Genomic DNA, 21,677 nt, shown 5'->3' with positions numbered 1-21,677 from the left:
TGTAGGAGATGATATGTACAAAATTCCTACTCTACCGGAAACATGCACCCCCTTGCCCTCCCTAATCTCTCGTCCCAATCGAAAGAGTCCCATGTGTATCCCACAGACTAGTGCTAGTGAGCGCTCTAGGCTCTAAGGAGTCTGTCTACAAATTTTGAGAAATTCCTTGTCTCTAACCATAAGGTTCCATTACAATTCCAAATGATACAAGCTAGGGTCTCGGTCTTGCAGGTCTCATAGACTCGCACGTGTATTAACAAGCCCCTACCTATGTCAGGTCAAGATCCGACTCTCATGTACCACAATGCAATTCCACTCCTTGTGTGGCATCCCGTTGTAGTAAGAGGTCTCGTCTCTCCAATACCTCTAGAGGAGTTAAGTTCCTCATCCATGTCAATACCTGGGTGGGCTCATAGGGGTGTGCCCTTGTGCAATGCCACTAGCTAGGTCTGAGTGCTCTGAAGCATGTCACAAGAGGCTAATCTCTGGTAGACTCTTGACCGACCCACAATGCACCCTCAATACCATGCTCTAGTACCCCCAAGTGAAGGTAAAGAAGGCAATAGCATCTGAAATTGCTAAGCAGGCGCGTGTGTGCCCATGGACCCTGATGTTAAGGGCCTTATTAGCTCTCTAGTGCTGTTCAAGTAGAGTGGTTGAAATGAATGCCTTTGCAAGCCCTCGATTCACGACATCCATCCACTAGGAGGCCTCCTCAATGATTGTCTCTATTGTGGCAATCCTCTCCTCTACCGTCAGAATGTTTCTTCGAGCTCCCTCTATATGACAATGGAGGTTGTCCACCTCCTTTCGAAGACCAGTTGCCACGGTCTGGGCTGTGGGGACACCATATCATAGGGTCCTTATTTGTCTCTATATGAAGCCAGCTTGCTCCATCTCTTGTGAACGGAGACAAAAAACCTCCATGACGATCTGTCCCCAAGCCTCGGGTGGAATCATGTGTGCTTGAAGTGTTGGGTACGGGTAGGGCATGAAGGAAGGCTGAGTGATGTGGGGCAGCTGAGTGATAGGGGGTGTAGGCATAGTGGCATAGTTAGTAGACGCTTGGAAAGTGGATGAGGTGAATAAGAAAAAATGTGGCTGACTGAGGGGTAGAGGTGACACAAAGGAGGCATACTATGGGGAGGTGTAGAGTAGTATGGTGGTGACCAGGCTAGAAGGGCATGCCAAAGCCGTCCCTATTCTTGACAATGATGGTGGTGGTGCGATCTCCAATGATGGTGCTATCACTTCCAAAGGTGGTGATGCTGTCACCTCCAAAGCTGGTCCAATGGGTGTCGATGATGATAATGCAAAAGCTGAGGCTCAAGTCGAAGCAGATGCTGTGATGGCTGCCTTCAGTACCACCGTGCTATCAATGTGTAGACTGTTGCGGTTGCCACGCTTCTTCATATCCTCAATTTTGAGCTGTTTTGTTTCTTCTCTTCCTTCTTGGCCTTCTCTTCCTTCTTCTCAGCTTTGTCCCTTTTGCCATGTTGTTTGTCGTCTCCTCTCTCTTTGTTCGTACCCTCTGCTGATTTTTTCCCCTTGATGAAATCATGGAGGGGATAAAGGCGCACAGCATTTCACACCTTCCATTTATGAGATGGCATGCAAAGCTGGTTGTGGAGAACCTGTTGTCGTCAAGAAAGAGAGGCTGAGACTGTTATCAATGGGCTAGCAAACAAGTAAGGCTGTAGGCCTGGCAAAGAGAGGCTGAAGCAATGGACTAGCAGAGGAGAGAGAGAGAGAGAGAGAGAGAGAGAGAGAGAAGGGTAGTATGGGAAAACAGGCTACAGGAGGCAACAACAAAGTAGCACAATGAGCAGGTTGCAAAGGGGTACGAGCAATAGGATAAAATGGACGGAGCATGAGGAAAACCCAAAGTAAACTTTTGAGAAGAGACCCTCCAAAAATTGGACATTAGAGACAAAGGAAGACTACAAGTATGTCCTCTGCGACCAAGTTGGAGGATATGGCAGTTATTTCCTGTAATTATGAAAAGTGGTGTTATCAAAATTTCAATGTAGGATTTTCTTTCTCCTGATATCATCATGCTTGACTAGCTCTCGTATTCAGTTTTTTAATACATTACATTTAATGTTAACTGTGAAACGGTCACGGATGCGCATATTAATAGGAATATACCAGAGTAAATAATTTGAAGAAGCTGACTGCAATAAACAAAGGAATAATAAGGGACAAGGGGCATCTGTGATGTGTCACAACCATGCTTTAACATTACTTAGTTGATACTGTCAAACAGTTCGAAGTTTTGAGCTCAAAGTTATTCATAATGGGTAAGGACCTCATGGACCTCCAATGCACAGTATCTTAAGAATGAGCCTGCCAAAAGAAAAGGCTGAAAATGCATTATCTTATACAGGCTGTAATGGCAGCTTGCCACCATAAATATCAGGAAGTTGATCTTCATCAATCTCTTCTAGCAATACAGCTTTCAGGTTTTTATCGTCTACAAAAATCATCTGCAAGCGATGGAATTTGGCAATAGGAGAATGCAAGATCACCATAATTAGATGAGAAAAATAAAGAGCTGGTATTACAAAGGATCTATGCGTCAAATTAAAAACTTGGTAGAAGCTAAGAACACATAAATCATTTACCCTTTCTTTGGTGAATTCGTTGAAGAATGGAGAGGTGATTTTCCATGCTGCCCAGAAGATGTATGGTACATGAATCAATATCATTTTCCCCAAGTGATTGATATAATGGTCCTATTGGAAGAGTCACCAATTTTAATTTTAAAATGTTCAACAATTTAGATATGTGAAAACTATTTTAACAAAAGCTATGCAAAAGAAACACGATTTACAATACATCATGCTCCCATGATGACAATGATGAAACAAGACATTACCTTTTATGTCAATCTTGGCTAAACAAAACATTTTCTACATCTTTTACATTTTCTAGGGAGCTACATCAGCCGTTCCTTTAACCTCACCATGGTTTCTCACCGTCAACTACCCCTTCAGCTCCAAATGCCTCACCAAGAGCTGCTTCTTTAGCCTCACCATCAGCTGCAAATCAGGCCGTATAGCCTGATGTACACAGTCCGTACAGCCCGTACGGATTGTTTCCGTACACAGTACGGACTGTTTCCGTACAGTACGGACTGTTCCAGCCCGTAAAATCTGCCTGCCAGGCCTCCGTAATGCTCTGGAGACTGCTGCCCTCGCTTGCTGTGCCGTACCAGCCCGTACACCCGCCATTGCTGCTCATTGCCTACGGGATGCATGCCATTGCTGCTCTCAGCCTCTTCTCCTCCAAATGAGCTGAACTATCCTCACCTTTTTGCTGCTCCATCTCTCTCATAATGACGTCTCTTTCCTCCAACTCATTGCTTGTGGAGAAGTTCAAGGGGGAAGGATTCCCTACTTGGAAAACTAAGGTTCAGTTGCTCCTCGTGAAAGAAAATGTATGGGATGCTATTGAGGATGGCGCTCCCACAACGGATCCTCAACAACTCAAGACATGGAAGCAACACAACTCAAAAGCTATTGCTATCATCTCGATGATACTTTGATTCATCACATCGACTTCAATCAACGGCCAAGGCGCATCTCGAGAATCTTTTCGGTAACAAAATCACGAACTCCAAGGTTTTCTTGAAGTTGCAATTTTATAATGAAGGATAGAGATATCTTCAGTGCACATTTAGCAAAAATGCAATCTCTTGTGCAACAACTTTCCAGCTTCAAGTGTCCCCCAGACGACGAGGACAAAATGGTTATCCTCATGAAAAGTATGGAAGGACCCACTCGCTATGAGTATACTCTTGAAATACTTAGGCTTGCCATGACTGCCTTTGATGATATGGTGACTCTTCTTCTCGAAAAAGATCGCCGGAACAAAGATTCTCCGATCTCTTCTTTAGATACTACAGAGGCTCTTGCCTCCACTAGTAGATGGAAACCCAGGCCTACACTAGCACATGGAAAGTCAAAGCCATTCAAGCCTTTCAAGTGCACCTTTTGTAACAAGCTTGGTCATATGGAGGACAGATGCTACCAAAAGCTTGCCAAACAGCAAACTAAGGACCATGCCAATTGGGTTGCAGCTGCCACGAGTGACGATGAAGATGACAACCCTCCGACACAAGTTCATGCTCTTACTGCTAGAATCCGACATCTCTCTTTCCCTCGACAGGACGATGGAGATTATGATCCATATATTTTCTAAGTATGTTCTATTTTGGGTACTCTGCCGTGGGTTGTTTGCAAAAATGAATGAAATCAATGATGCGTGTTGAGTCAATAAGGTTCTCTACCTTGGATAGTCCTCCTAAAATTATGTATATTTTTTATATTTATGGTTGGCTCCATGTCCCTAATTAGTCACTGGAGCCAAGAGGGGGATGTACTGTGGGAGCCATGTATCGGCTTTGATAGGTCTATTTATCAGGCCTGGCATGTGAGTTCTAGGATGTTGGTACATTAGTCTCCTAGACCACTGAATTGGCCACGCATCCATGCATGATGAGCCTCTGAGCCATGTTAGTTGAGCCTCTGAGTCTATATACCAGGCTCACTAGCCTCTGAGCCATGCTCACTTGCCTCTGAGATAGCATGGGAGCCATGTCTAGTTCTAAATTGTCATTGCATAGTTCGACGGCCGTCATTGTCATGTTCTTGGTTCCATTCCAATCACTCACCTTTCCTCCATGGAGGGGTGTCAGGAAATGGAGTCAAGTTGAGTCAGTTTGGTGTGTTCTAGTGAGTTCTCATGTGAGTTCTAGTCTAGTGTGTCCTGTGGATGCCACGTGTCACATTGGGAGTTATCACATATGCATTGGTGTTCATATGTGTATGTGTGTGTGCTCTATATAAGAGCTGTACTTGTCTAGTGTCAAATCAATCAAGTATCAAGCTACAAGCTCTTTGGTCTATATGTGAGTACTTTCATTTGATCATTATCTCTCTCCCTAGCCTACCCTCTCTCTCTCCCTTCTCCACCATGTGCCTTCTGAGACTCCAAAGAATGTAGATACCACGAGATATGATCTAGGGAGTGATGAGTCTATATGAGTCGGTCAGAGGAAGAGTGTGTGCCCCAAGAGGCCTATCAGATTGGATTGAGCACAATCGGAGTGAAGGAAGGATGCCCCCCCTCACCAACACTCTTTGGGCTCTACATGGATGAGATCATGACTTTCATTGACCGCCTAGGAGGTGAGGGGTCATTGCTTGCTGATTTGATGATACAAATACTGCTATATTCAGACAATATAGTCCTCATATCCTCTTCAGCAGTAGGCCTATAGAGACATCTAGAGGACCTAGAGATGTTTCGCACAAGGAGAAAGTTGATAGTAAACCTTGGCAAGACCAAGGTTATGATTTTAAACACCACATGAGCAGTACTTTACTGACACACCCTCACTTAGAAAGGAGAGCCATTGGAGCTCATGTAGTCATACAATTATCTAAGGGCAATCTTCACAAAACCAATTTTCACGTGACGACTCACGTAGCTAGGGTATGACTTACCCAAGGACACGGAGCTTAGCCTGACTAGAGTGGCTGTGCTTTTAGGCAAACTTTCAGAATCCCACGATGAAGGGATGGCGAATTATCTCTCGACAACCAATTGATGGAGATTTGAGAGTTGCATGTGATTATAGGGTCCAACATGATTCGGAGTAAGCCCTCGGTCCTCATCAATCATACAGGTAGAGTTTGCCATGACACCACTCCAGATTGATGTCATCTTTCAAACGGTGACATATCTTCATAGGAGTTGGGCCTTGCCTAGCTGAAGACTACCAAGGCTAGCACTAGAGTCATCTAGACAACTCATCGAGAGGGAGGTTATCACAACTTAGTGCGCACGTATATCTAGACAATTGGCCAGTCAAGGTATTCACATGGACCGACTCTCTCTCTTTCAATACAGCTTGGATGTCCCATCGCCTTGCTCCCATGATATGAGATCAACCGTATCATATGGTTGCATCTACTCCAACTCTATACATCACGGACGTTTTTTGGGGGGGGAGACTAAGAGTTTCCCACCAAGATCCAATCCTACTGCAACCACTCCTTGAGAGTATCAAAGGATGGAGTCATCATGAAACCCCCAATACCTGAAGGACAGACGAGTCTCACATGCACTAAGGATTGCCATTGGGCAGATGATGCGGGTCTCGTCCCATCAGTTTGAGGACTGAGATAGGGAGAGCCGCATGCATACCTAAAGAGTAGCAGATCTGCAGGTTATGCACATTAGAGTAGGTGGATATTGAGGAGCACTCTCTCGATTGATCCACTTTCATGAACAAGTTTGTGTGGGCCTCTATCTGATTTAGATGTGGCCATAGCAAGAGACCTACTGAAACAAACCAAGCAGCAAGAGGTGACAAGGCTATGGACAGCAAAGACAGATCGAGCATAGCCACATGCATAGTCACAAGAAATGTTTCTATTTGTCGTTTCTTTGTTTCAACACGTTATTTTTTGTTTCATTTCGTCTTTTCGAACAAAATGGATATGTTTTGAATTGATCCTTAATATATACAATAATAGGGCAAATAAGATATATTATATTCAAGTCTAGAGTGAAAAAAGAGAAATACAAGTCAAGACATCTAAAAAGGAAATTCAAAACAAAAACACATTCTTCAATTTTATTTAAATTCAAGTTTTCAATCTCCTTTCTCAAGTTCGGATAGGTTTCAAAATGATACTAAGTTTATACAAGCATAGCGGCAAATAAGATAAGTTATGTTCAAGTTTACACTCTAGAGTGAACAAAGAGAAATACAAGTCAAGACACCTAAAAAGGAATTTCAAAACTCAAACACATTCTTCAAACGTATTTAAATTCAAGCTTTCAATCTCCCTTCTCAAGTTTCAACTTTAGACCATTTAATAGTTATGGAGTCAAAACTTAAAAGCATATGAACTCTAGGAAAAATGGGGCAAAAACATGTATTTTGATTTGGACCAAACAGGTTTTGTTAAGAGAGTTTCGTCTATTTCGTCGTTTTGACCAAGTGAAACGGGCTTTCATGTGACTCTGGCAACATGTCACAGATTTCTATGAATTTGAGTCAAGCCCAAGACATAGTGGAGTAGGGGAGGAGGAGATATACAAGCATAGGGGCAAATAAGATAAGTTATGTTCAAGTTTACACTCTAGAGTGAACAAAGAGAAATACAAGTCAAGACACCTAAAAAGGAATTTCAAAACTCAAACACATTCTTCAAACATATTTAAATTCAAGCTTTCAATCTCCCTTCTCAAGTTTCAACTTTAGACCATTTAATAGTTATGGAGTCAAAACTTAAAAGCATATGAACTCTAGGAAAAATGGGGCAAAAACATGTATTTTGATTTGGACCAAACAGGTTTTGTTAAGAGAGTTTCGTCTATTTCGTCGTTTTGACCAAGTGAAACGGGCTTTCATGTGACTCTAGCAACATGTCATAGATTTCTATGAATTTGAGTCAAGCCCAAGACATAGTGGAGTAGCGGAGGAGGAGATAGCTAACATGAGAGCTAAGTGGATCAGCGGGAAGAGACAACGTGGAGTAACGGAGCTAGAGAAGACCACGCACGATGCAGACAATGACCAGAACACATACGATGGAGATTCAGCCTATCTCAGCTCTCCTCAAAGGGGACCGTTCAAGCCGAGGTGTCACTTTGATATGGCCCACTAGATACAAAGATCACGGAGACCATGCCTCTTGCCAACGGCAAGGGACGACTCAACAGACAAAGATACAAGACATCTTCACATCCCACCGGAGAGGCACCATGGCACCTGGTTATGTATTTTGAGCAATAGTTTTGAGTTCTTTTGAGCTTTTGAGATTATTCGCATAGTACTCAGCAAGGGCCTTAGTGATCCCTTTGCCTCATCCCATAGTGGCTTGTACGAGTTACCTTGTGATTGTACGGCATCTCATAGGCCCATGAGGCCTCCCGAAGACATTAATTCATCTCTCTCTCTCTCTCTCTCTCTCTCTCTCTCCCTGTCCGTACCTCCGCACCTCGTCCGTACCTCTGTCCATCTGTACCTCCCCCGTCTGTATAGGCCATCAGCAGGCAGCCAGTACTGTACAGTCCCGTCATCCATACTGCCCGTCAGTAGGCAACCAGTGTCGTACAGTCCCGTCAACAGCAACCGTATCTCCCCATTCGTACCTCTCCCTCCGTACCTATTAGAAGCAACTAACTAACCCTAACCCTGAGTTGGCCTAAACCCCCAACCCAACTCGGGGGTTAGGTTAAGCTAGGGGGTTCAAACAAACAGCCAACTATGGACTATTGGCCTACCCTCTTCTCCAGGTCCCCCTCAACTCCCTCAACATCCATCAAGACCCGGTACTGTACAGTTGTTGCAACCATGACACCCTCTCCATATGCACGGAATTACCAACAAGAAGGCTCAAAACGACCCATCCTTGGGCAATAGGATCAAATTTTTTATCTGCAGCAGGTAGTGAGAGAGCTACAATTGAAACTGGCAGAAGTAAAGGCTCGACTTCACATTCTGGAAGGGCCTGGTAAGCAGGCAGTAATTGATGAGGCTGTCAAATCTTGTAAGGATTCCCCCCCTACCCCGCAGGTAGTCTCTACAATCAAAGATCTTGTTCACACTGAAGTACAAACTGCTAAGAAGGAAGTGATTGTGGAAGTGGACACCAAAGCATTAAGTCAGATATTCAAGCAAAGATTAAAGAACACGAAGCTAGATGTGATAAGGCACTGAAGATTAGAATAGGGGGACTCCCAGAAGATTCGTACAAAGAGGAGGACACACATAGTGAAATATTGATAAAGATCAAAGCAAGCTTGCCCAACATTGAATGGGTGGATGATGATGAGCAAGATGATGACGACTCCAGGACAGCTTCTATTTTGCACTATAAAGGTCATGCAATCCTTGCACTGAAGTCAAATCTCCTCCTTTGTTTTCTTCAAGAGGTATCTCGTTGTCTGACAATGGCTACCGTCACTCCAGTGATCTGTTTCCTCCCTCAAGTCAAAAGATAAAGTGGAGATGTCTACAGTCTTCATGTGAGGGTCAAGTCAAGGGCGAGTTTGTTGTGTCATGCTATCTAGGTGGGTGTGTTGTGTCGCCTACTGCCTCTAGCTCTAGTCACCAGAAAAGAATTTTGTGATTGTCCTCTGCTGGAGTACGACAAGCCTTCGTGGTCTCTCTTTTGCCGTCGCAAGAGTCGGTCTCTATGTCATTAGGCCTCGAGGAGGTCAAAATCTGCTCTTGAATGGATACGGATCTCATAGTACACAGTACACAAGAGCATTTGAATGCAACGTGCTCCTCTCAACCTCCTGCATGCCACAAAGTGCAGATTCACCTCTTGCGTGAGGTGCCCTCTGCTCCTCTTGTCTCCATATGTAGTCATTGAGAGGATACTCGGAACTGCATTGTGCATGGTCTCTGTGTCTCTGGTTCTACCCCTCCGTGCTATCTCTTCCCACTGATCCATAATGCGCTGCATCATGTCGGCTATCTCCTCCTCTACTCCACTATGTCCCGGGGCTGACTCGAATACATGGAAGTTTGTGACATGGCTTGTTGTGCTTGATTCGTCTCTATCTCATGTTGTATGGTCCTTGCAATAAGCCCTCTATGTCACTGCATCTCCATTAAAGAAAGGTGAATGTAAACCTAATCATAGAAGTGAAGCAGCTGGGGGGGGAGAGAGAGAAAGAAAGAAAGTCTATTAACGTCCACTGGAGACCAAAAGGTCTTTGGGACAGCAAGAAACCCTCTAGTACATCTGCTTTAGGGAGGGCACATGGCAGCTCCCAAGGAGTGCCAAAAGTCACCCACATTATTTAGAATACCTACATGATAGTCTGGAAGAGTAAACAGACATACATCAGTTTAATACTGAGAGTCTTTTGGTTTTGATTTGAACTCTCTGATTAGTGCTACGCCTTCACGGTAAACTGCCCATTTTCCATCCTTTTTGGCAGCCTTGACTTTAGCTAATTCAGTTGCCTTAACCCCCTTCTATTCTTGGCATTTGTGCACTCACACGCAACAAAAGAGCGGCCCCTCTAAGACATTCTTGCCTCAAACATCAGCCTTTGGTGTGAAGGCCCACTTTAGGAACCTTGCCCTTTAGCATTTACTCTCTCTCTCTCTCTCTCTCTCTCTCTCCCCCCCCCCTGGCGCATAAAGTTGCGCCTGCAGCTCACAGGGGGCTGCTTCTAGCCCCTGCACGCCCTCAAGGCTTGTAAGGCCTGCCATCACGGGCAACGGGAGGCCCTTGTCACACCTCCTCCCAGCCCTCAGGCCAACAAGGCCTCAAGTTTGCAGCTCCCACCAGCTTCGAACCTGCAAGGACAGCAAGAAAATCAAGAACGTCAGCATCAATACCAAGAAAGTGCAGAGAGGAAAGCTCAACCAGAAAATGCAATAGTAGAAAGTCAAAGAAAGGGCAGAGAAGGATCACCAACACAATTGAAGGTCCCTAGAGCAGCAACTACCTTGCTTTTTCATTTCTGGAATATGCAATAAACAGTGAACAGCTTCAAACATTGGATAATGACGACACGAGGCTATATAAAAGTTCTTGAAAGTGCAATGACAGCTTGCATGGCAGGGTCACCACCCAAAAATACCTCTGAGGTTCTGACTCACCTTAGCAAAATCTGTATGGCCTTGATTGAGAAAGTAGATAGCCTCGAGACCACCAATGTGGCATTGATGGTAGAGTTGATATGACACTCAATGAAATCAAGAAGCAAGGAGGGAGTATGCAAGATGAATGGAGAAAGGAGAGAAACAAGAAGGATGAGTGGGAGAAGGAGAAGGCAGCGTGGGAAACCGAAAAGACCAGCCTCAATGACAAAATGCGAGCTATGGGGACAGAATTACAGCAACTAAGAGATATGCAAGGAACATCAGAAGGGGCACACAAGGCAATGGAAGAACTGAAATTCGAGAATGAGAAGCGCTCTTGGGCAAGCAAGTTTTCAGAGACAGCACTCCACCCTGGACCACATCTTCACCTTGAGGGCTATCATTGAGGAGGCGAGGTCGCGGCATCAGAACGTCTACACTTGCTTTGTAGACTTTCGTAAGGCATTTGATACTGTCCCATGTTCCCACCTGATCAGGAGCTTACAAGAGTTGCAGCTCCCAGAGACCATGATCTGGGGGGTTATGAGTCTATATAAGTCCGTCAGAGGGACGGTACGTGCCCCAGGAGGTCTATTAGATTGGGTTGAGAGCACTATCAGAGTGAAGCAAGGCTGCCCCCTCTCACCGACTCTCTTCGGGCTCGATTACATCCTTTGTAGACCGCCTAGGTGGAGAGGTTCACTTCTAGCTCACCTGATGGTGCAGATACTATTGTACGCAGATGACATAGTCCTCATATCATCCTCAGCAGAGGGATTGCAGAAACATCTAGAGGCTCTAAAGATGTTCTGCAGAGAGAGAGACTTGACCGTTAACCTTGGGAAAACCAAGGTTATGATATTCAACACCTCGTGAGCAGTGTCCCGTCGCCATAGCTTCACATACCGAGACGAGCCGCTAGAGATAGTGGTCTTACACATATTTGGGGGTATTGTTCACCGGACCAAGTTTCACGATGATCCATGCAAGTACGGCACAACTCACACAAGGATGGGGTGCTCTGGCTTGACTAGAGAGGCAGTGCTTCCAAGCACACTTCAAGACCCTTCGCTTTTTGACACACTGGTGAGACTGATTGCCATGTATGCAGCACCTTTCTGGGGGAGTGATATTTCAGCGACAGACTAGAAGAGATTTGAGAGGCCAGGTGATTATGAGATCCCCCATCAGATTATACAGGCAGAGTTCGCTATAACCCCTCTCCAAGTGAATACCATCTTTTAGATAGTGGCATTCCTCCCCACAGAGTCTGGGCCTTACCCCAGTGGATATTACCGAGGCTAGCATTGGAGTCTTCCAAGCAACTGGCAAAGACCGGTGTTGATATAGCATGGTATGCAGGGGTATCCACATGCTTTGGTAGTCACGGTATTCAGATGGATAGACTTCCCCCCTTTCAGTACAGCATGGATGCACAACCCAAGACGATCCCACGAGATGAGATCAACCATATCATACGGTTGGACCTCCTCCAGCTCCATACATCTAGGGCTTGGGGGAAAGAGACCAAGATCCAGTTCTACCATGACCACTTCTAAAGGGTCTCAGAGTATGGTCTTGTCACATCAGACCTCAGTACCTTGAAGATAGGAGAGTCTCACATGCATTGAGGATAGCCATTGAGCAGTTGTACATCAACTGAGGATTGAGGTAGGGAGAGCTGCAAGCATACCCAGAGAGCAAAGGATCTGCAGACTATGCCGGATGGGGGAGGTCGAGATAGAGGAACAGTTTCTATGTGTTTGCCCAATGAGATCCGAGGGCGATATCACTGCCTCTTTCAAGAGGGGCATGGCTTTGGTCTGCTTACACGGTTGATCTATTTTCCCGACCAGGTTTGTGTTGGGCTCTATCTAATTGAGATGCGATGACAGAGAGATATATTGATGCGACAGACCAGAGAGCAACAGGGGGTGATGCCACAGGCCACCGAGATCGACAGAGCACAGACACGTGTTACAGATTTCTATGCATCCGAGTCAGCTACCGGGGAGGTTGAGAGAGAGAAGCTTGATGAGATGACAGCATCATGGATTAGCAATGAGAAAATCCACCACGATGCTGCCAGACGAGAGGCACACACTCCGCATGCGACACAGAGAGTGACCAGAGCACGCATGATCGAGGTCCGGTCTATTTCAGCCCTCCTCTAAAGTGATCACAAGAGACGAGGCGTCACCCTTCACATAGCCCATCAGATACAGAGATCAAGGAGACCACGCCCTCCACCACATCGAGAGACAACTCAACAGACACATACAAGAGCTCCTCACATCCCATCAAAGAGCCACCAAGATACCTGGATATATGGAACTTGGGCGTGTACTAGGAGCATTACCTCTGACCACCTGATACTCTTCTGCTATTTTGCTACTCTACTATTTTGTTCACTAGTTTAGCACTCTCTCTTTCAACAAGGGCCTTAATGAGCCCTTTGCTTCAGCCCATAGCGGCTTGTATGAGTTACTTTTTGGTTTTGTACTTTGTCTCATAGGCCCGTGAGGCCTCCTGCAGACGTTAATACCTCTCTCTCTCTCTCTCTCTCTCTCTCTCTCTCTCTCTTTCTTTCTCTCTCAACTTGAGGTAATTAAAAATGCAAAAAAGGAGGGGAAAAATGCACACCCTAAGGATGGGAAAGCTATCATCATGGAAAGAGGCAAAGGGGAAGGGAAGCACAAACAAGGATCAAGACCTTCAGTATCAAAATATGGGAACATGGGAGGATGGACCTTGGACAAGGCCATCGCACTGGAAGAGGAAATATCAGAAACAGACGTACTTATAGTTTTGGACACATGGAAGCATAAAGAAAATGAAACTCTACAAATATAGGGTTTCTTGAAAATATCGATATGGAACACCAAAAGACACATAGGAGGTGGGGATCTGGTGAGATAGCATGCTACATCAGCACATGGGAATGCAGAAGCTTTGGACTTTAAATATGTAAAGGCACCCATTTTTCAAAGACATAGAAGACTGTACATGCAAAACACACATAATGAAATACCTCAAGGTTGAGGATGAGAATGAGTCTGACCACAAAGCCACGTCACTAGGCCTCATAGGAACAAGGGTCGCTACAGAAAGACAAAAAATAAATTCATCCATGGATTTAAAAAAGGCTCACATTTATGAGAAGGAACTAGAAATAGAAATATCACAATGTGAGATGCCTTCTACATGCCAAGCAATGAATCATGCGTAACAGCAATACTGCAAGAAATAGCACAAAATGGTTTTACAAAAACCAAGGGAATGAGCATAGGCAACCACTGGTACGACCAGGAATGCAGAATTGCAAATAAGGCTAGGAAAACAGAGGATCATACAGATGGGTGGTAAGAAACAAGAAAAGAAGTATTCTCAAGAGCAAACAACTTGGAACTTTCGAGAAGCTTAAACAGGACCCTAGAAAAAATTTTCAGGAACAAGGATCAGGACCCACAGACAGAAAAAATACCATGCATCCCAGGCTGAGAATGGATTAAAAAAAGGCTCACATTTATGAGAAGGAATTAGAAATAGAAATATCACAACGTGAGATGCCTCCTACATGCAAGCAATGAATAAGGAATAACAGCAATACTGCAAGAAATAGCCCAAAAATGTTTAACAAAAACTAAGGGACATGCCCTGCAACCACTGGTACGACCAGGAATGCAGAATAGCAAATAAGACTTGGAAAACAGAGTGCAAAGCTAGAGCATACAGATGGGTGGTAAGAAACAAGAAAAGAAGTCTTCTCAAGAGCACACAACCTGAAACTTTCAAGAAGCTTAAACAGAACCCTAGAAAGTTTTTTCAGAAACTACATGGCAGTAAATATCAAGAGAGGAAAGCATCATGGAAAGACACGATACACTTTGTCAAAGACCTATAGGAAAGAGATGGGGAAGAGAGGGTTCAATCATGAGTTCCCTATAAAAACAGCAAATGACATCATAACAAAAGAAGATGTGAGGAGAAGTCTGAAGAAGCTAGCAAATGGAAAGGCACCAAGCACATAAGGTCTAATGGCTCAGATGTTGACATGGGGAGGAAAGAAGACTAAGGGAATCCTCACCAAACTCATGAATAAAGCTCTAGATGAAGGATTTTCCTTAAAATGGCAGATTAGTAAGATTGTACTGATCCACAAGGGAGGGAACAGCAAAAAACTACCGAATAATGATGGTGAGCAGCCTAATGGCCAAGCTGTACGGCACCATCATGGAACAAAAATTCAGTACATGGGCAGAGGCGCAAGGAATTAGAGCACCATCCCAGGAAGAGTTCCGTCCCATGCCCTGTGAAGGGTATTTGGCAGCACTCCCTTCATCACACACTTGGGAGACCAAAAGGTAGTCTCTGGTGTTCTCTATGTTCCTAATCTTTGTAAGAACTTACTATGTGTGACTCAGATGATAAGGAACGGGATGAAGGTAGAGTTCGACGACCAGGAAGTCTTGGTTAGATCAAAAGGTACGAGAGAGAATCTTTTCGGCAAGCTTTACACTTGATTCCATTTGTTACGTGAATCTGCCATCCATGTACTTCCAGGTGGCTATATCCTTTTGGATGAACGCCTGCAACCATGGCATTAGTTCCAGGTATCTCTAAGATGTTTCCAGAGTACATCACCCGTGCCATGGAGTTGGGTTTGTAAGGTTAGCCCCTCGTATGGCCTGTAGGCTAGTATTAGTTGATGTTCTAGTCCTATTAGTTCATTTTTACGTAAGGCAACTCTTATAGCATCAGTGCACAAGTCTGGGGTTTAGCACAGCCTTCATATGCTTGTACTTTCATTTGACTTGTACTCTATTTACACTTGAGTACTTGCTGCAATACACTCCTACTGCTTGATAAAATGTGTCCTGGCTTACCTCTGCTCCATTAACTCTACACTCATGATACTAGCACCGCCTTTATTGTGTTGTGGTCACACAAATTCATAAAACTCATTTGTTTTCTGCCAAAAGAAGGGGGTAAAAGAAAAGGGAAACAACGATTAATATTGAAAATGCAACATCACTAAGACAGCCATGCTACAAAAGAGTTGAATGAGTCCATCATGTGCAAAATTGATTGTCCAAATTTGGATCCCAATATACTGATACGAAGCCTGAGGGTGAAGATATGAGGCCAAGCCAGTTTTTCTCAGAAAACTGTTTAGAAGAGTGATTGTGATTGAATACTAATACCTGCAGGATATTGAGTAGCCCAAGGTAGCCACGGACATCCATGCTCTTGTAGCCCCAGCCAGCCAAATCGACTATCACTACAAGCTGCATAAGCTTATCCTTTGTGCTGCAGTACACACACAAGAAGCTGAAAGCCTGTGCTAATTGAAATTTAAATCTTAAACACCGAAGGAAAAGCAAGTCAGATTGAAGGTTCCAAAGCAAGCACTAGGCAAACCTGGCAATCGCTTTGTCAAAACTATAGACAATATAACCTGTTGAACAATAAAATAAAGAAGATGACTTAGTTGTGGGAAACACTGGTCAATAATCTGAACACATTCAAAACGAGTTGCCAAGCACTATAACTGCCCCTTCATCTTCTGCATTAACACTGCATTGGTATATGATCAGCGGAAACTGATTTCTCCAGACAGACCACTGTCCTTATTATCTCCTTATACCTTGACAATTTCATATTCAAAACATAACCTCAAGTCTACCAGCAGACTTTCCAAACTAAAAACCTCAGAATATTGAAGCCATGTTACAAAAAACAGGGTTATAATACGGCATAATTCCATGTAAACAAAGCATCCAACAAAAATGAGAGTGAACTACAACTGTGAATACATCTGAAAGCTTACGTTTAAATTCTTCCAAATCACGATCAAATGCATCATGCCTTACAACAAGAAATACTCCTATTGTCCGGCCCTTTTTGTCATGCCCTTGTAGACAAAGCTTGCCCTTTTTAAGTTCATTCACAATCTCTTCTTCAGTAATGTATCCAAGGGGTGCAAATGATCGCCTCCATTTCTGGAACTCCAAAAGGACCTCAGAAGCCTTCTTCACATCCATTGAATTGGTAACTAAGAAACGTTCAAGAGTCACATCGTCCATGCCCTACATGCATGCTCTTACTTTTGTTAGAAGGCTAATCATCTTGCAGACAAAAAGTTTTTTTATCAAAATCAAGGTGTAAAGTTTTCATAACTGGATTCCTTTCTCTTGAAATCCTATTACTTTTTAACCTTTCAATAAAATCATACAGAATACTATCTGCATCTACTGCTCCAAAACACACACCCCTGCATGCACATGCGTGCACACAAATGCACACGTGCGCATGCACACAATGACACACACTTTAAGTATTGTCAACACAGGGCATGCCATTGAATAGCCATTCAGCTGTTACTGAGAGAAAAATAAATTAGAGATCTGAGATCCTGTCAGCCCCTGACCTGCAGCCCCTGACCTGCCCCTAGCAACCCCCTCCACCCCAAAACTCTCCCAAAGGTATCTCTTTCTTTGAGCATTCCCCCTTCCTTCTCTTGCAGTTCCCAAACATGCAAGGGATTTTCTGGCCATTCGCCACCCTGCTTTACAGCCAACCGGACTTGTAGCAGCTGTTTTGCAAACCAACTCGTAAATCATTGTTCATGGACCAGTTGCTCCTCAAACCTAGTCTTTATTTTTCATTTGCTCTTCATTTCTTGACCCACTTTCCATATGAGAAGTGACATTTGAAAGTTCTGTATTTTCAATAATAATTTTATTCCATTCATCCCAAAATTGGGTTTTTAAAACTCATCTTCCACTTTTCTGCATTCCTTTACAGTTTTTGCTCTTCAACATTACTTTCTTAACCATTTTCATTCCATGCCATTGTAACTCAATCAAATTAACTCTCATTCATTTGCACTTATATCTCATAGTTAGTTACTACTCCACGTTGATTTTCCATGAGCACCCTCAATACCATACAACAAGTTCACTCTCTTTTTCCTATCCTATGTGGATCCTATGTGGATGACTACAAAAAGTAAATAAGAACAAACAATACATGCGGGATAACGCCAATGCTAACATATATAGCAGCACTTGTTTCCCCCCCTCATGACCACCATTCAATAACAATGGAATGTTCCCATTCAAGATGTCTCAGATTATGCAAATAAAGGTAACCTTGGATTATTGGGAATTTCATTGCTAGAGTGGGATCAGATTAGGCCTATTGAAGGAACATAGTGGTAGGGAGAGAAGCAAGCTAACACTAGGAACAAAAAGGAAAGATAGCAAACATAATGAAATGGAAATAAAATGGAAAGGAAATGAAAGCAATGAACAAGTACTCACATGTAGACCAAAGTAGCTTGTACTTGAATGAGTTGAGTGATTTGACAAGTGACAAGTACAATGCCTTTATAGGATAGGTGCACACACACTAAGTACCAAATGTATATGGGATAACTCCCAGTATGACAGTGGCACTCCTAGACACCTAGTACTATAAAACTCACACTAGGACTCACTAGAACACACCAAAACCAACTCAACTTGACTCCATTTCCTAACACCCCCCCATGGAGGAAAGGTAAGGGCCTACTAGAATGGAACCCAGAACAAGATCTATGATGGTCATCGGACTGTGCAATGTTAGAACAAGACATGGCTCTCATGCAAACTCAGAGACTAAAGTCTGAGCATGGTTCAGAGGTCGGACTGAGCACTCTCATGGCTTTACGTCCCAAACATGACTCAGAGGCTCATGGTCTTAGCATGGATGCATGACCAACTCAGAGGTCTAGGAAACCAAAGCACCAACATCCTGGAACTCAAATGCCAAGCCACACACAAGAAAATTGCAATCATTTTGGGAGACTATCTAGGGCAGAGTACCCGTACCCTTGACTCAAACAAATAAAAAGTAGGAAATATGTCATTCATTTTATGCATAGAAAGGGTAGAGAGCCCGTAAAACATCTCCAAGTGGTTGCCTGCACTAATGTGCACATCCCCAGTCGATGAAGATCATGACGAGAATGCCCCATGGGAGTAGCCACAAGGAGCAATCACATGATGACTCTCAAAATGTCGCGATGAGACTCACCAAGATCGGAGTAGAGCCTCAAATTTGAGCAATTATGCCCAAAGGAGGCAAAATGCCCAAATGAATGTACAAAATAGTAAGGAAATTACATGAGATTTGAGAAATCCCCAAAAAATTTGCATGTCAAAGGCTTCAATTATGCCAAAGGACTGCAAAAGTCAGAAAAGCCCTAAAATCTGGAAATTAGGGTTCTTGTCAAAAATTAGGGTTTGGGTAAAAACTGGTTGAAATGTGCAAAGTTGTAATCCCAATTGCAGATCAGGCCAAAAATCTCAAAATCCCCAAAAACATTCCGAGAAATTGGAAAGAAATTTGAAAATGTGAAATTAGGACAGTTTGGGCAGGCAAATCTTCAAATACCCATATCTTTCCATAGAGACATCAGATTGACAAGCTGTAAAAATGAAAAATGCATCTCTCAATGAAATCAATATTTTACTCTTCTAGCTCGATTCGAATTCGATGCCGTTTGGCCTACAGAGACGTCGTAAAGGTTGCGACCCTTCTTTTTTCTGACGATTTTGGCACGGGCAGCTTCAATAGTGACGAGGAGACTGATGGTGGCAATGGTGGGCTGGAAAACCACTCTCTGCTGGTCGCTGCAGCAAGAAACAGCACACGAGCAAGGCTACGGAGTAGAAGTAGAGGAGCTCAAGAGAGAAGAGGGCCTTCCAAGGAGGAAGAGGCTCGGGTAGCTTCATTGGCCTCCCTCACCTCACCTCTTGGAAAGGAAAGGAGAGGCAAGCTAACACTAGAAACGAAAAGGAAAGATAGCAAACATAACGAAATGGAAATAAATCTTTTGTGCACTTGGAGATCATGGAAATCGGGGAATACTTGGAAGTGGATTTTTGGATAGTGGTGCTTCTTCAAGGCACACGACTCTGTCTCCAGAGAAAGTAAGAAAGATGTATTAACGTCTTCAGGAGGCATCGTGGGCCTATGAGTGGTACAATCAGAAAAAGTAACTCGTACAAGCCACTATGGGCTGAGGTAAAGGGCTCCCAGGGCCCTTGCTGAGTGCTATACTAAGAAATTCAACACACAAAGCTAGTACTCAAAACACAAAAACTCAGAAATCCTGATATGACAAGAGATGTAATCGAGTGTCATCTATGATCCCGGTGCCATGCCAACTCTCCAGTGGGATGTGAAGATATTGAGTATCTTCCTCTGTCGATCGCCTGTGGCGTCTCCATGATCTCTGTTCTCGGTGAGCCATATCGAGAGTGACACCTTGATTCTGGCGTTCTCCTTTGAATAAAGCTTGGATGGCCTAGACCTCCATCGTGTATTCAGGTCAACCTCCAATGGTACATGTGATAATCACTTGTCCTCCACATACTGGGGTATGATAATCACTCCATCCTCTGATACTCTCAAGAAATGATCACGACATAACTGGATCTTAGTAGGGAATGTCTGGGCCCCCCCAAGTCCGTGATGTACAAAGCTAGAGTAGATCTAACCATATGATACGATTAATTTCATCTCGTGGAAGCACAGGGGACGGGGTATCCAAGCTGTAGTGGAAGGGGGGATTCGGTCCATCTGGATGATTGATAAACCATCTGGATATGCATGTGTACTAGGTTGCATAGAGCCCTCTCTCGGCTAGTAGTCTGGAGGACTCTAGTGCCAAAATCGGCAGTCTGGATGAGTCTAGTGCCAACCTCGGTAGTCTCAATTAGGCAAAGCCTAGACTTTTAATTCCCAAATTAATTCCCATTGATTTAATTTCCTGACCAATCCCTGATTTTACACACACACACTTTTTTCTTTGGTGAAATCTTTGATTGATTATATTATATGAGTAGCAACCTCAAAAAAAGGTGCTACAATTTACATCAACTGAAAATTTCAGTATATGCCAAAAAGGCCTCATGATCTATGCAGCGGGTCTGCAAGCAATCAAAGAAAGATTGCTACAGAGAACGCCTAAAAAAGCCAAACAGAGAGAAAGTGTGATCACCAAAGACTTTACAATTCCTATATGTCCATAAAGTCCATAGTGCCCAGTAGCGAACCCAAACAAAGAAAGATGAAACTCCGGTCTGGATGGATGAAACCCAAATAGCCAGAAGAACTTCCCAAACGGAACAGATGGGAATCTCGCTCGCAGGTGCTGTCGAAGCATATCAAAAAACTCATGAGAGCACGGACAATGCCAAAACAAGTGAGGCACAGTCTCCGAAGAAGCAGAACATCTATGGCAAAGTGCAGGAGCAATGTGTCGATGAGCTAATAGATGTCCAGATGGAAACACTCCCAAAAGAACTCGCCAAAAGAAAACCTGTTGCCGAAGCGGTACTTTATAGGCCCAAAGTTGCTGTAATCTTTTCCTCCACCACTTGGCTGGGCGATGCATTCGCCAAACAAAATCACCTCTCTCTGAAACCCAAGGTTGAGGAAAAAGGATTTTATACAATGCAGGTATAGTAATCTGAGATAGCCTCAAAGGACGAGAAGAGGACCCTGGAGAAGTCAAAGTCCAATCTTTCAGTCGGTCCTGGAGTTCCAAAGGAGGAATTGGAACAAAGGGCAAAAGCATAGAAGTAATTTGTTGCTACAAAGGACGATAATGAGAGCCCAATCCATATGTAGTGGCTACTAGAGAAAAGGGGAGCACAGTACCGGCATCATCTATAATATCAGCAACCGAGGTGATGCCTTTAAACGAGACAAAGTAGGAACGTCGAGGTTCTTGTAAAGCCAAGGGAGGCTGAAAGACTTTCGACCAGTGAATGCTTTCAGCTCTCAAAGAATTCCCAAGAAAAGATTGCTCATGTAGAGGTGCCTACATATGGACCTCACACTTCTTCATTCTAATGCAATTCTCTCATTTCGTGTTCAGCTTCATGCTTTCCTTTCACTTCTCCAACATGGTATCAGAGCACTATGATCCCCCTTGAGCCCATTTATGCCATGTCATCTTCTTCTTCTTCTTCACCTTCCTCTCCATTTTGTCCCT

The 21,677-nt window shown here is 43.8% G+C and overlaps 1 protein-coding gene across 2 annotated transcripts in view; it reads right to left on the bottom strand.

Moving 5' to 3' along the window:
* Window positions 1–2,220: 2,220 nt before the first annotated feature.
* The window catches only part of LOC147882321 (uncharacterized), a 58,809-nt gene continuing 39,352 nt past the window's right edge, over window positions 2,221–21,677 (bottom strand). Inside the window, exons 2-6 of one of the 2 annotated variants that reach the window (XM_087401015.1) lie at window positions 16,458–16,716; window positions 16,049–16,085; window positions 15,832–15,937; window positions 2,625–2,735; window positions 2,221–2,486 (exon numbers count right to left, since the gene is read on the bottom strand). In XM_087401015.1, the coding sequence (XP_087257141.1) occupies window positions 2,379–2,486; window positions 2,625–2,735; window positions 15,832–15,937; window positions 16,049–16,085; window positions 16,458–16,716 (621 nt within the window). In that variant the 3' untranslated portion in view covers window positions 2,221–2,378. Of the gene's footprint in view, window positions 2,487–2,624; window positions 2,736–15,513; window positions 15,600–15,831; window positions 15,938–16,048; window positions 16,086–16,457; window positions 16,717–21,677 lie in introns of those variants that run through there. The other variant, XR_015543894.1, reaches the window with a different exon arrangement.

This window comes from Dipteris shenzhenensis, chromosome 29 (assembly GCF_047967505.1).
Source record: "Dipteris shenzhenensis isolate YYH24624 ecotype China chromosome 29, Dip_SZ_1.0, whole genome shotgun sequence".
NCBI lineage: Eukaryota > Viridiplantae > Streptophyta > Polypodiopsida > Gleicheniales > Dipteridaceae > Dipteris > Dipteris shenzhenensis.
Note: the sequence above shows the minus strand (reverse complement) of the source record. Positions and strands in the feature narration are given on the sequence as shown.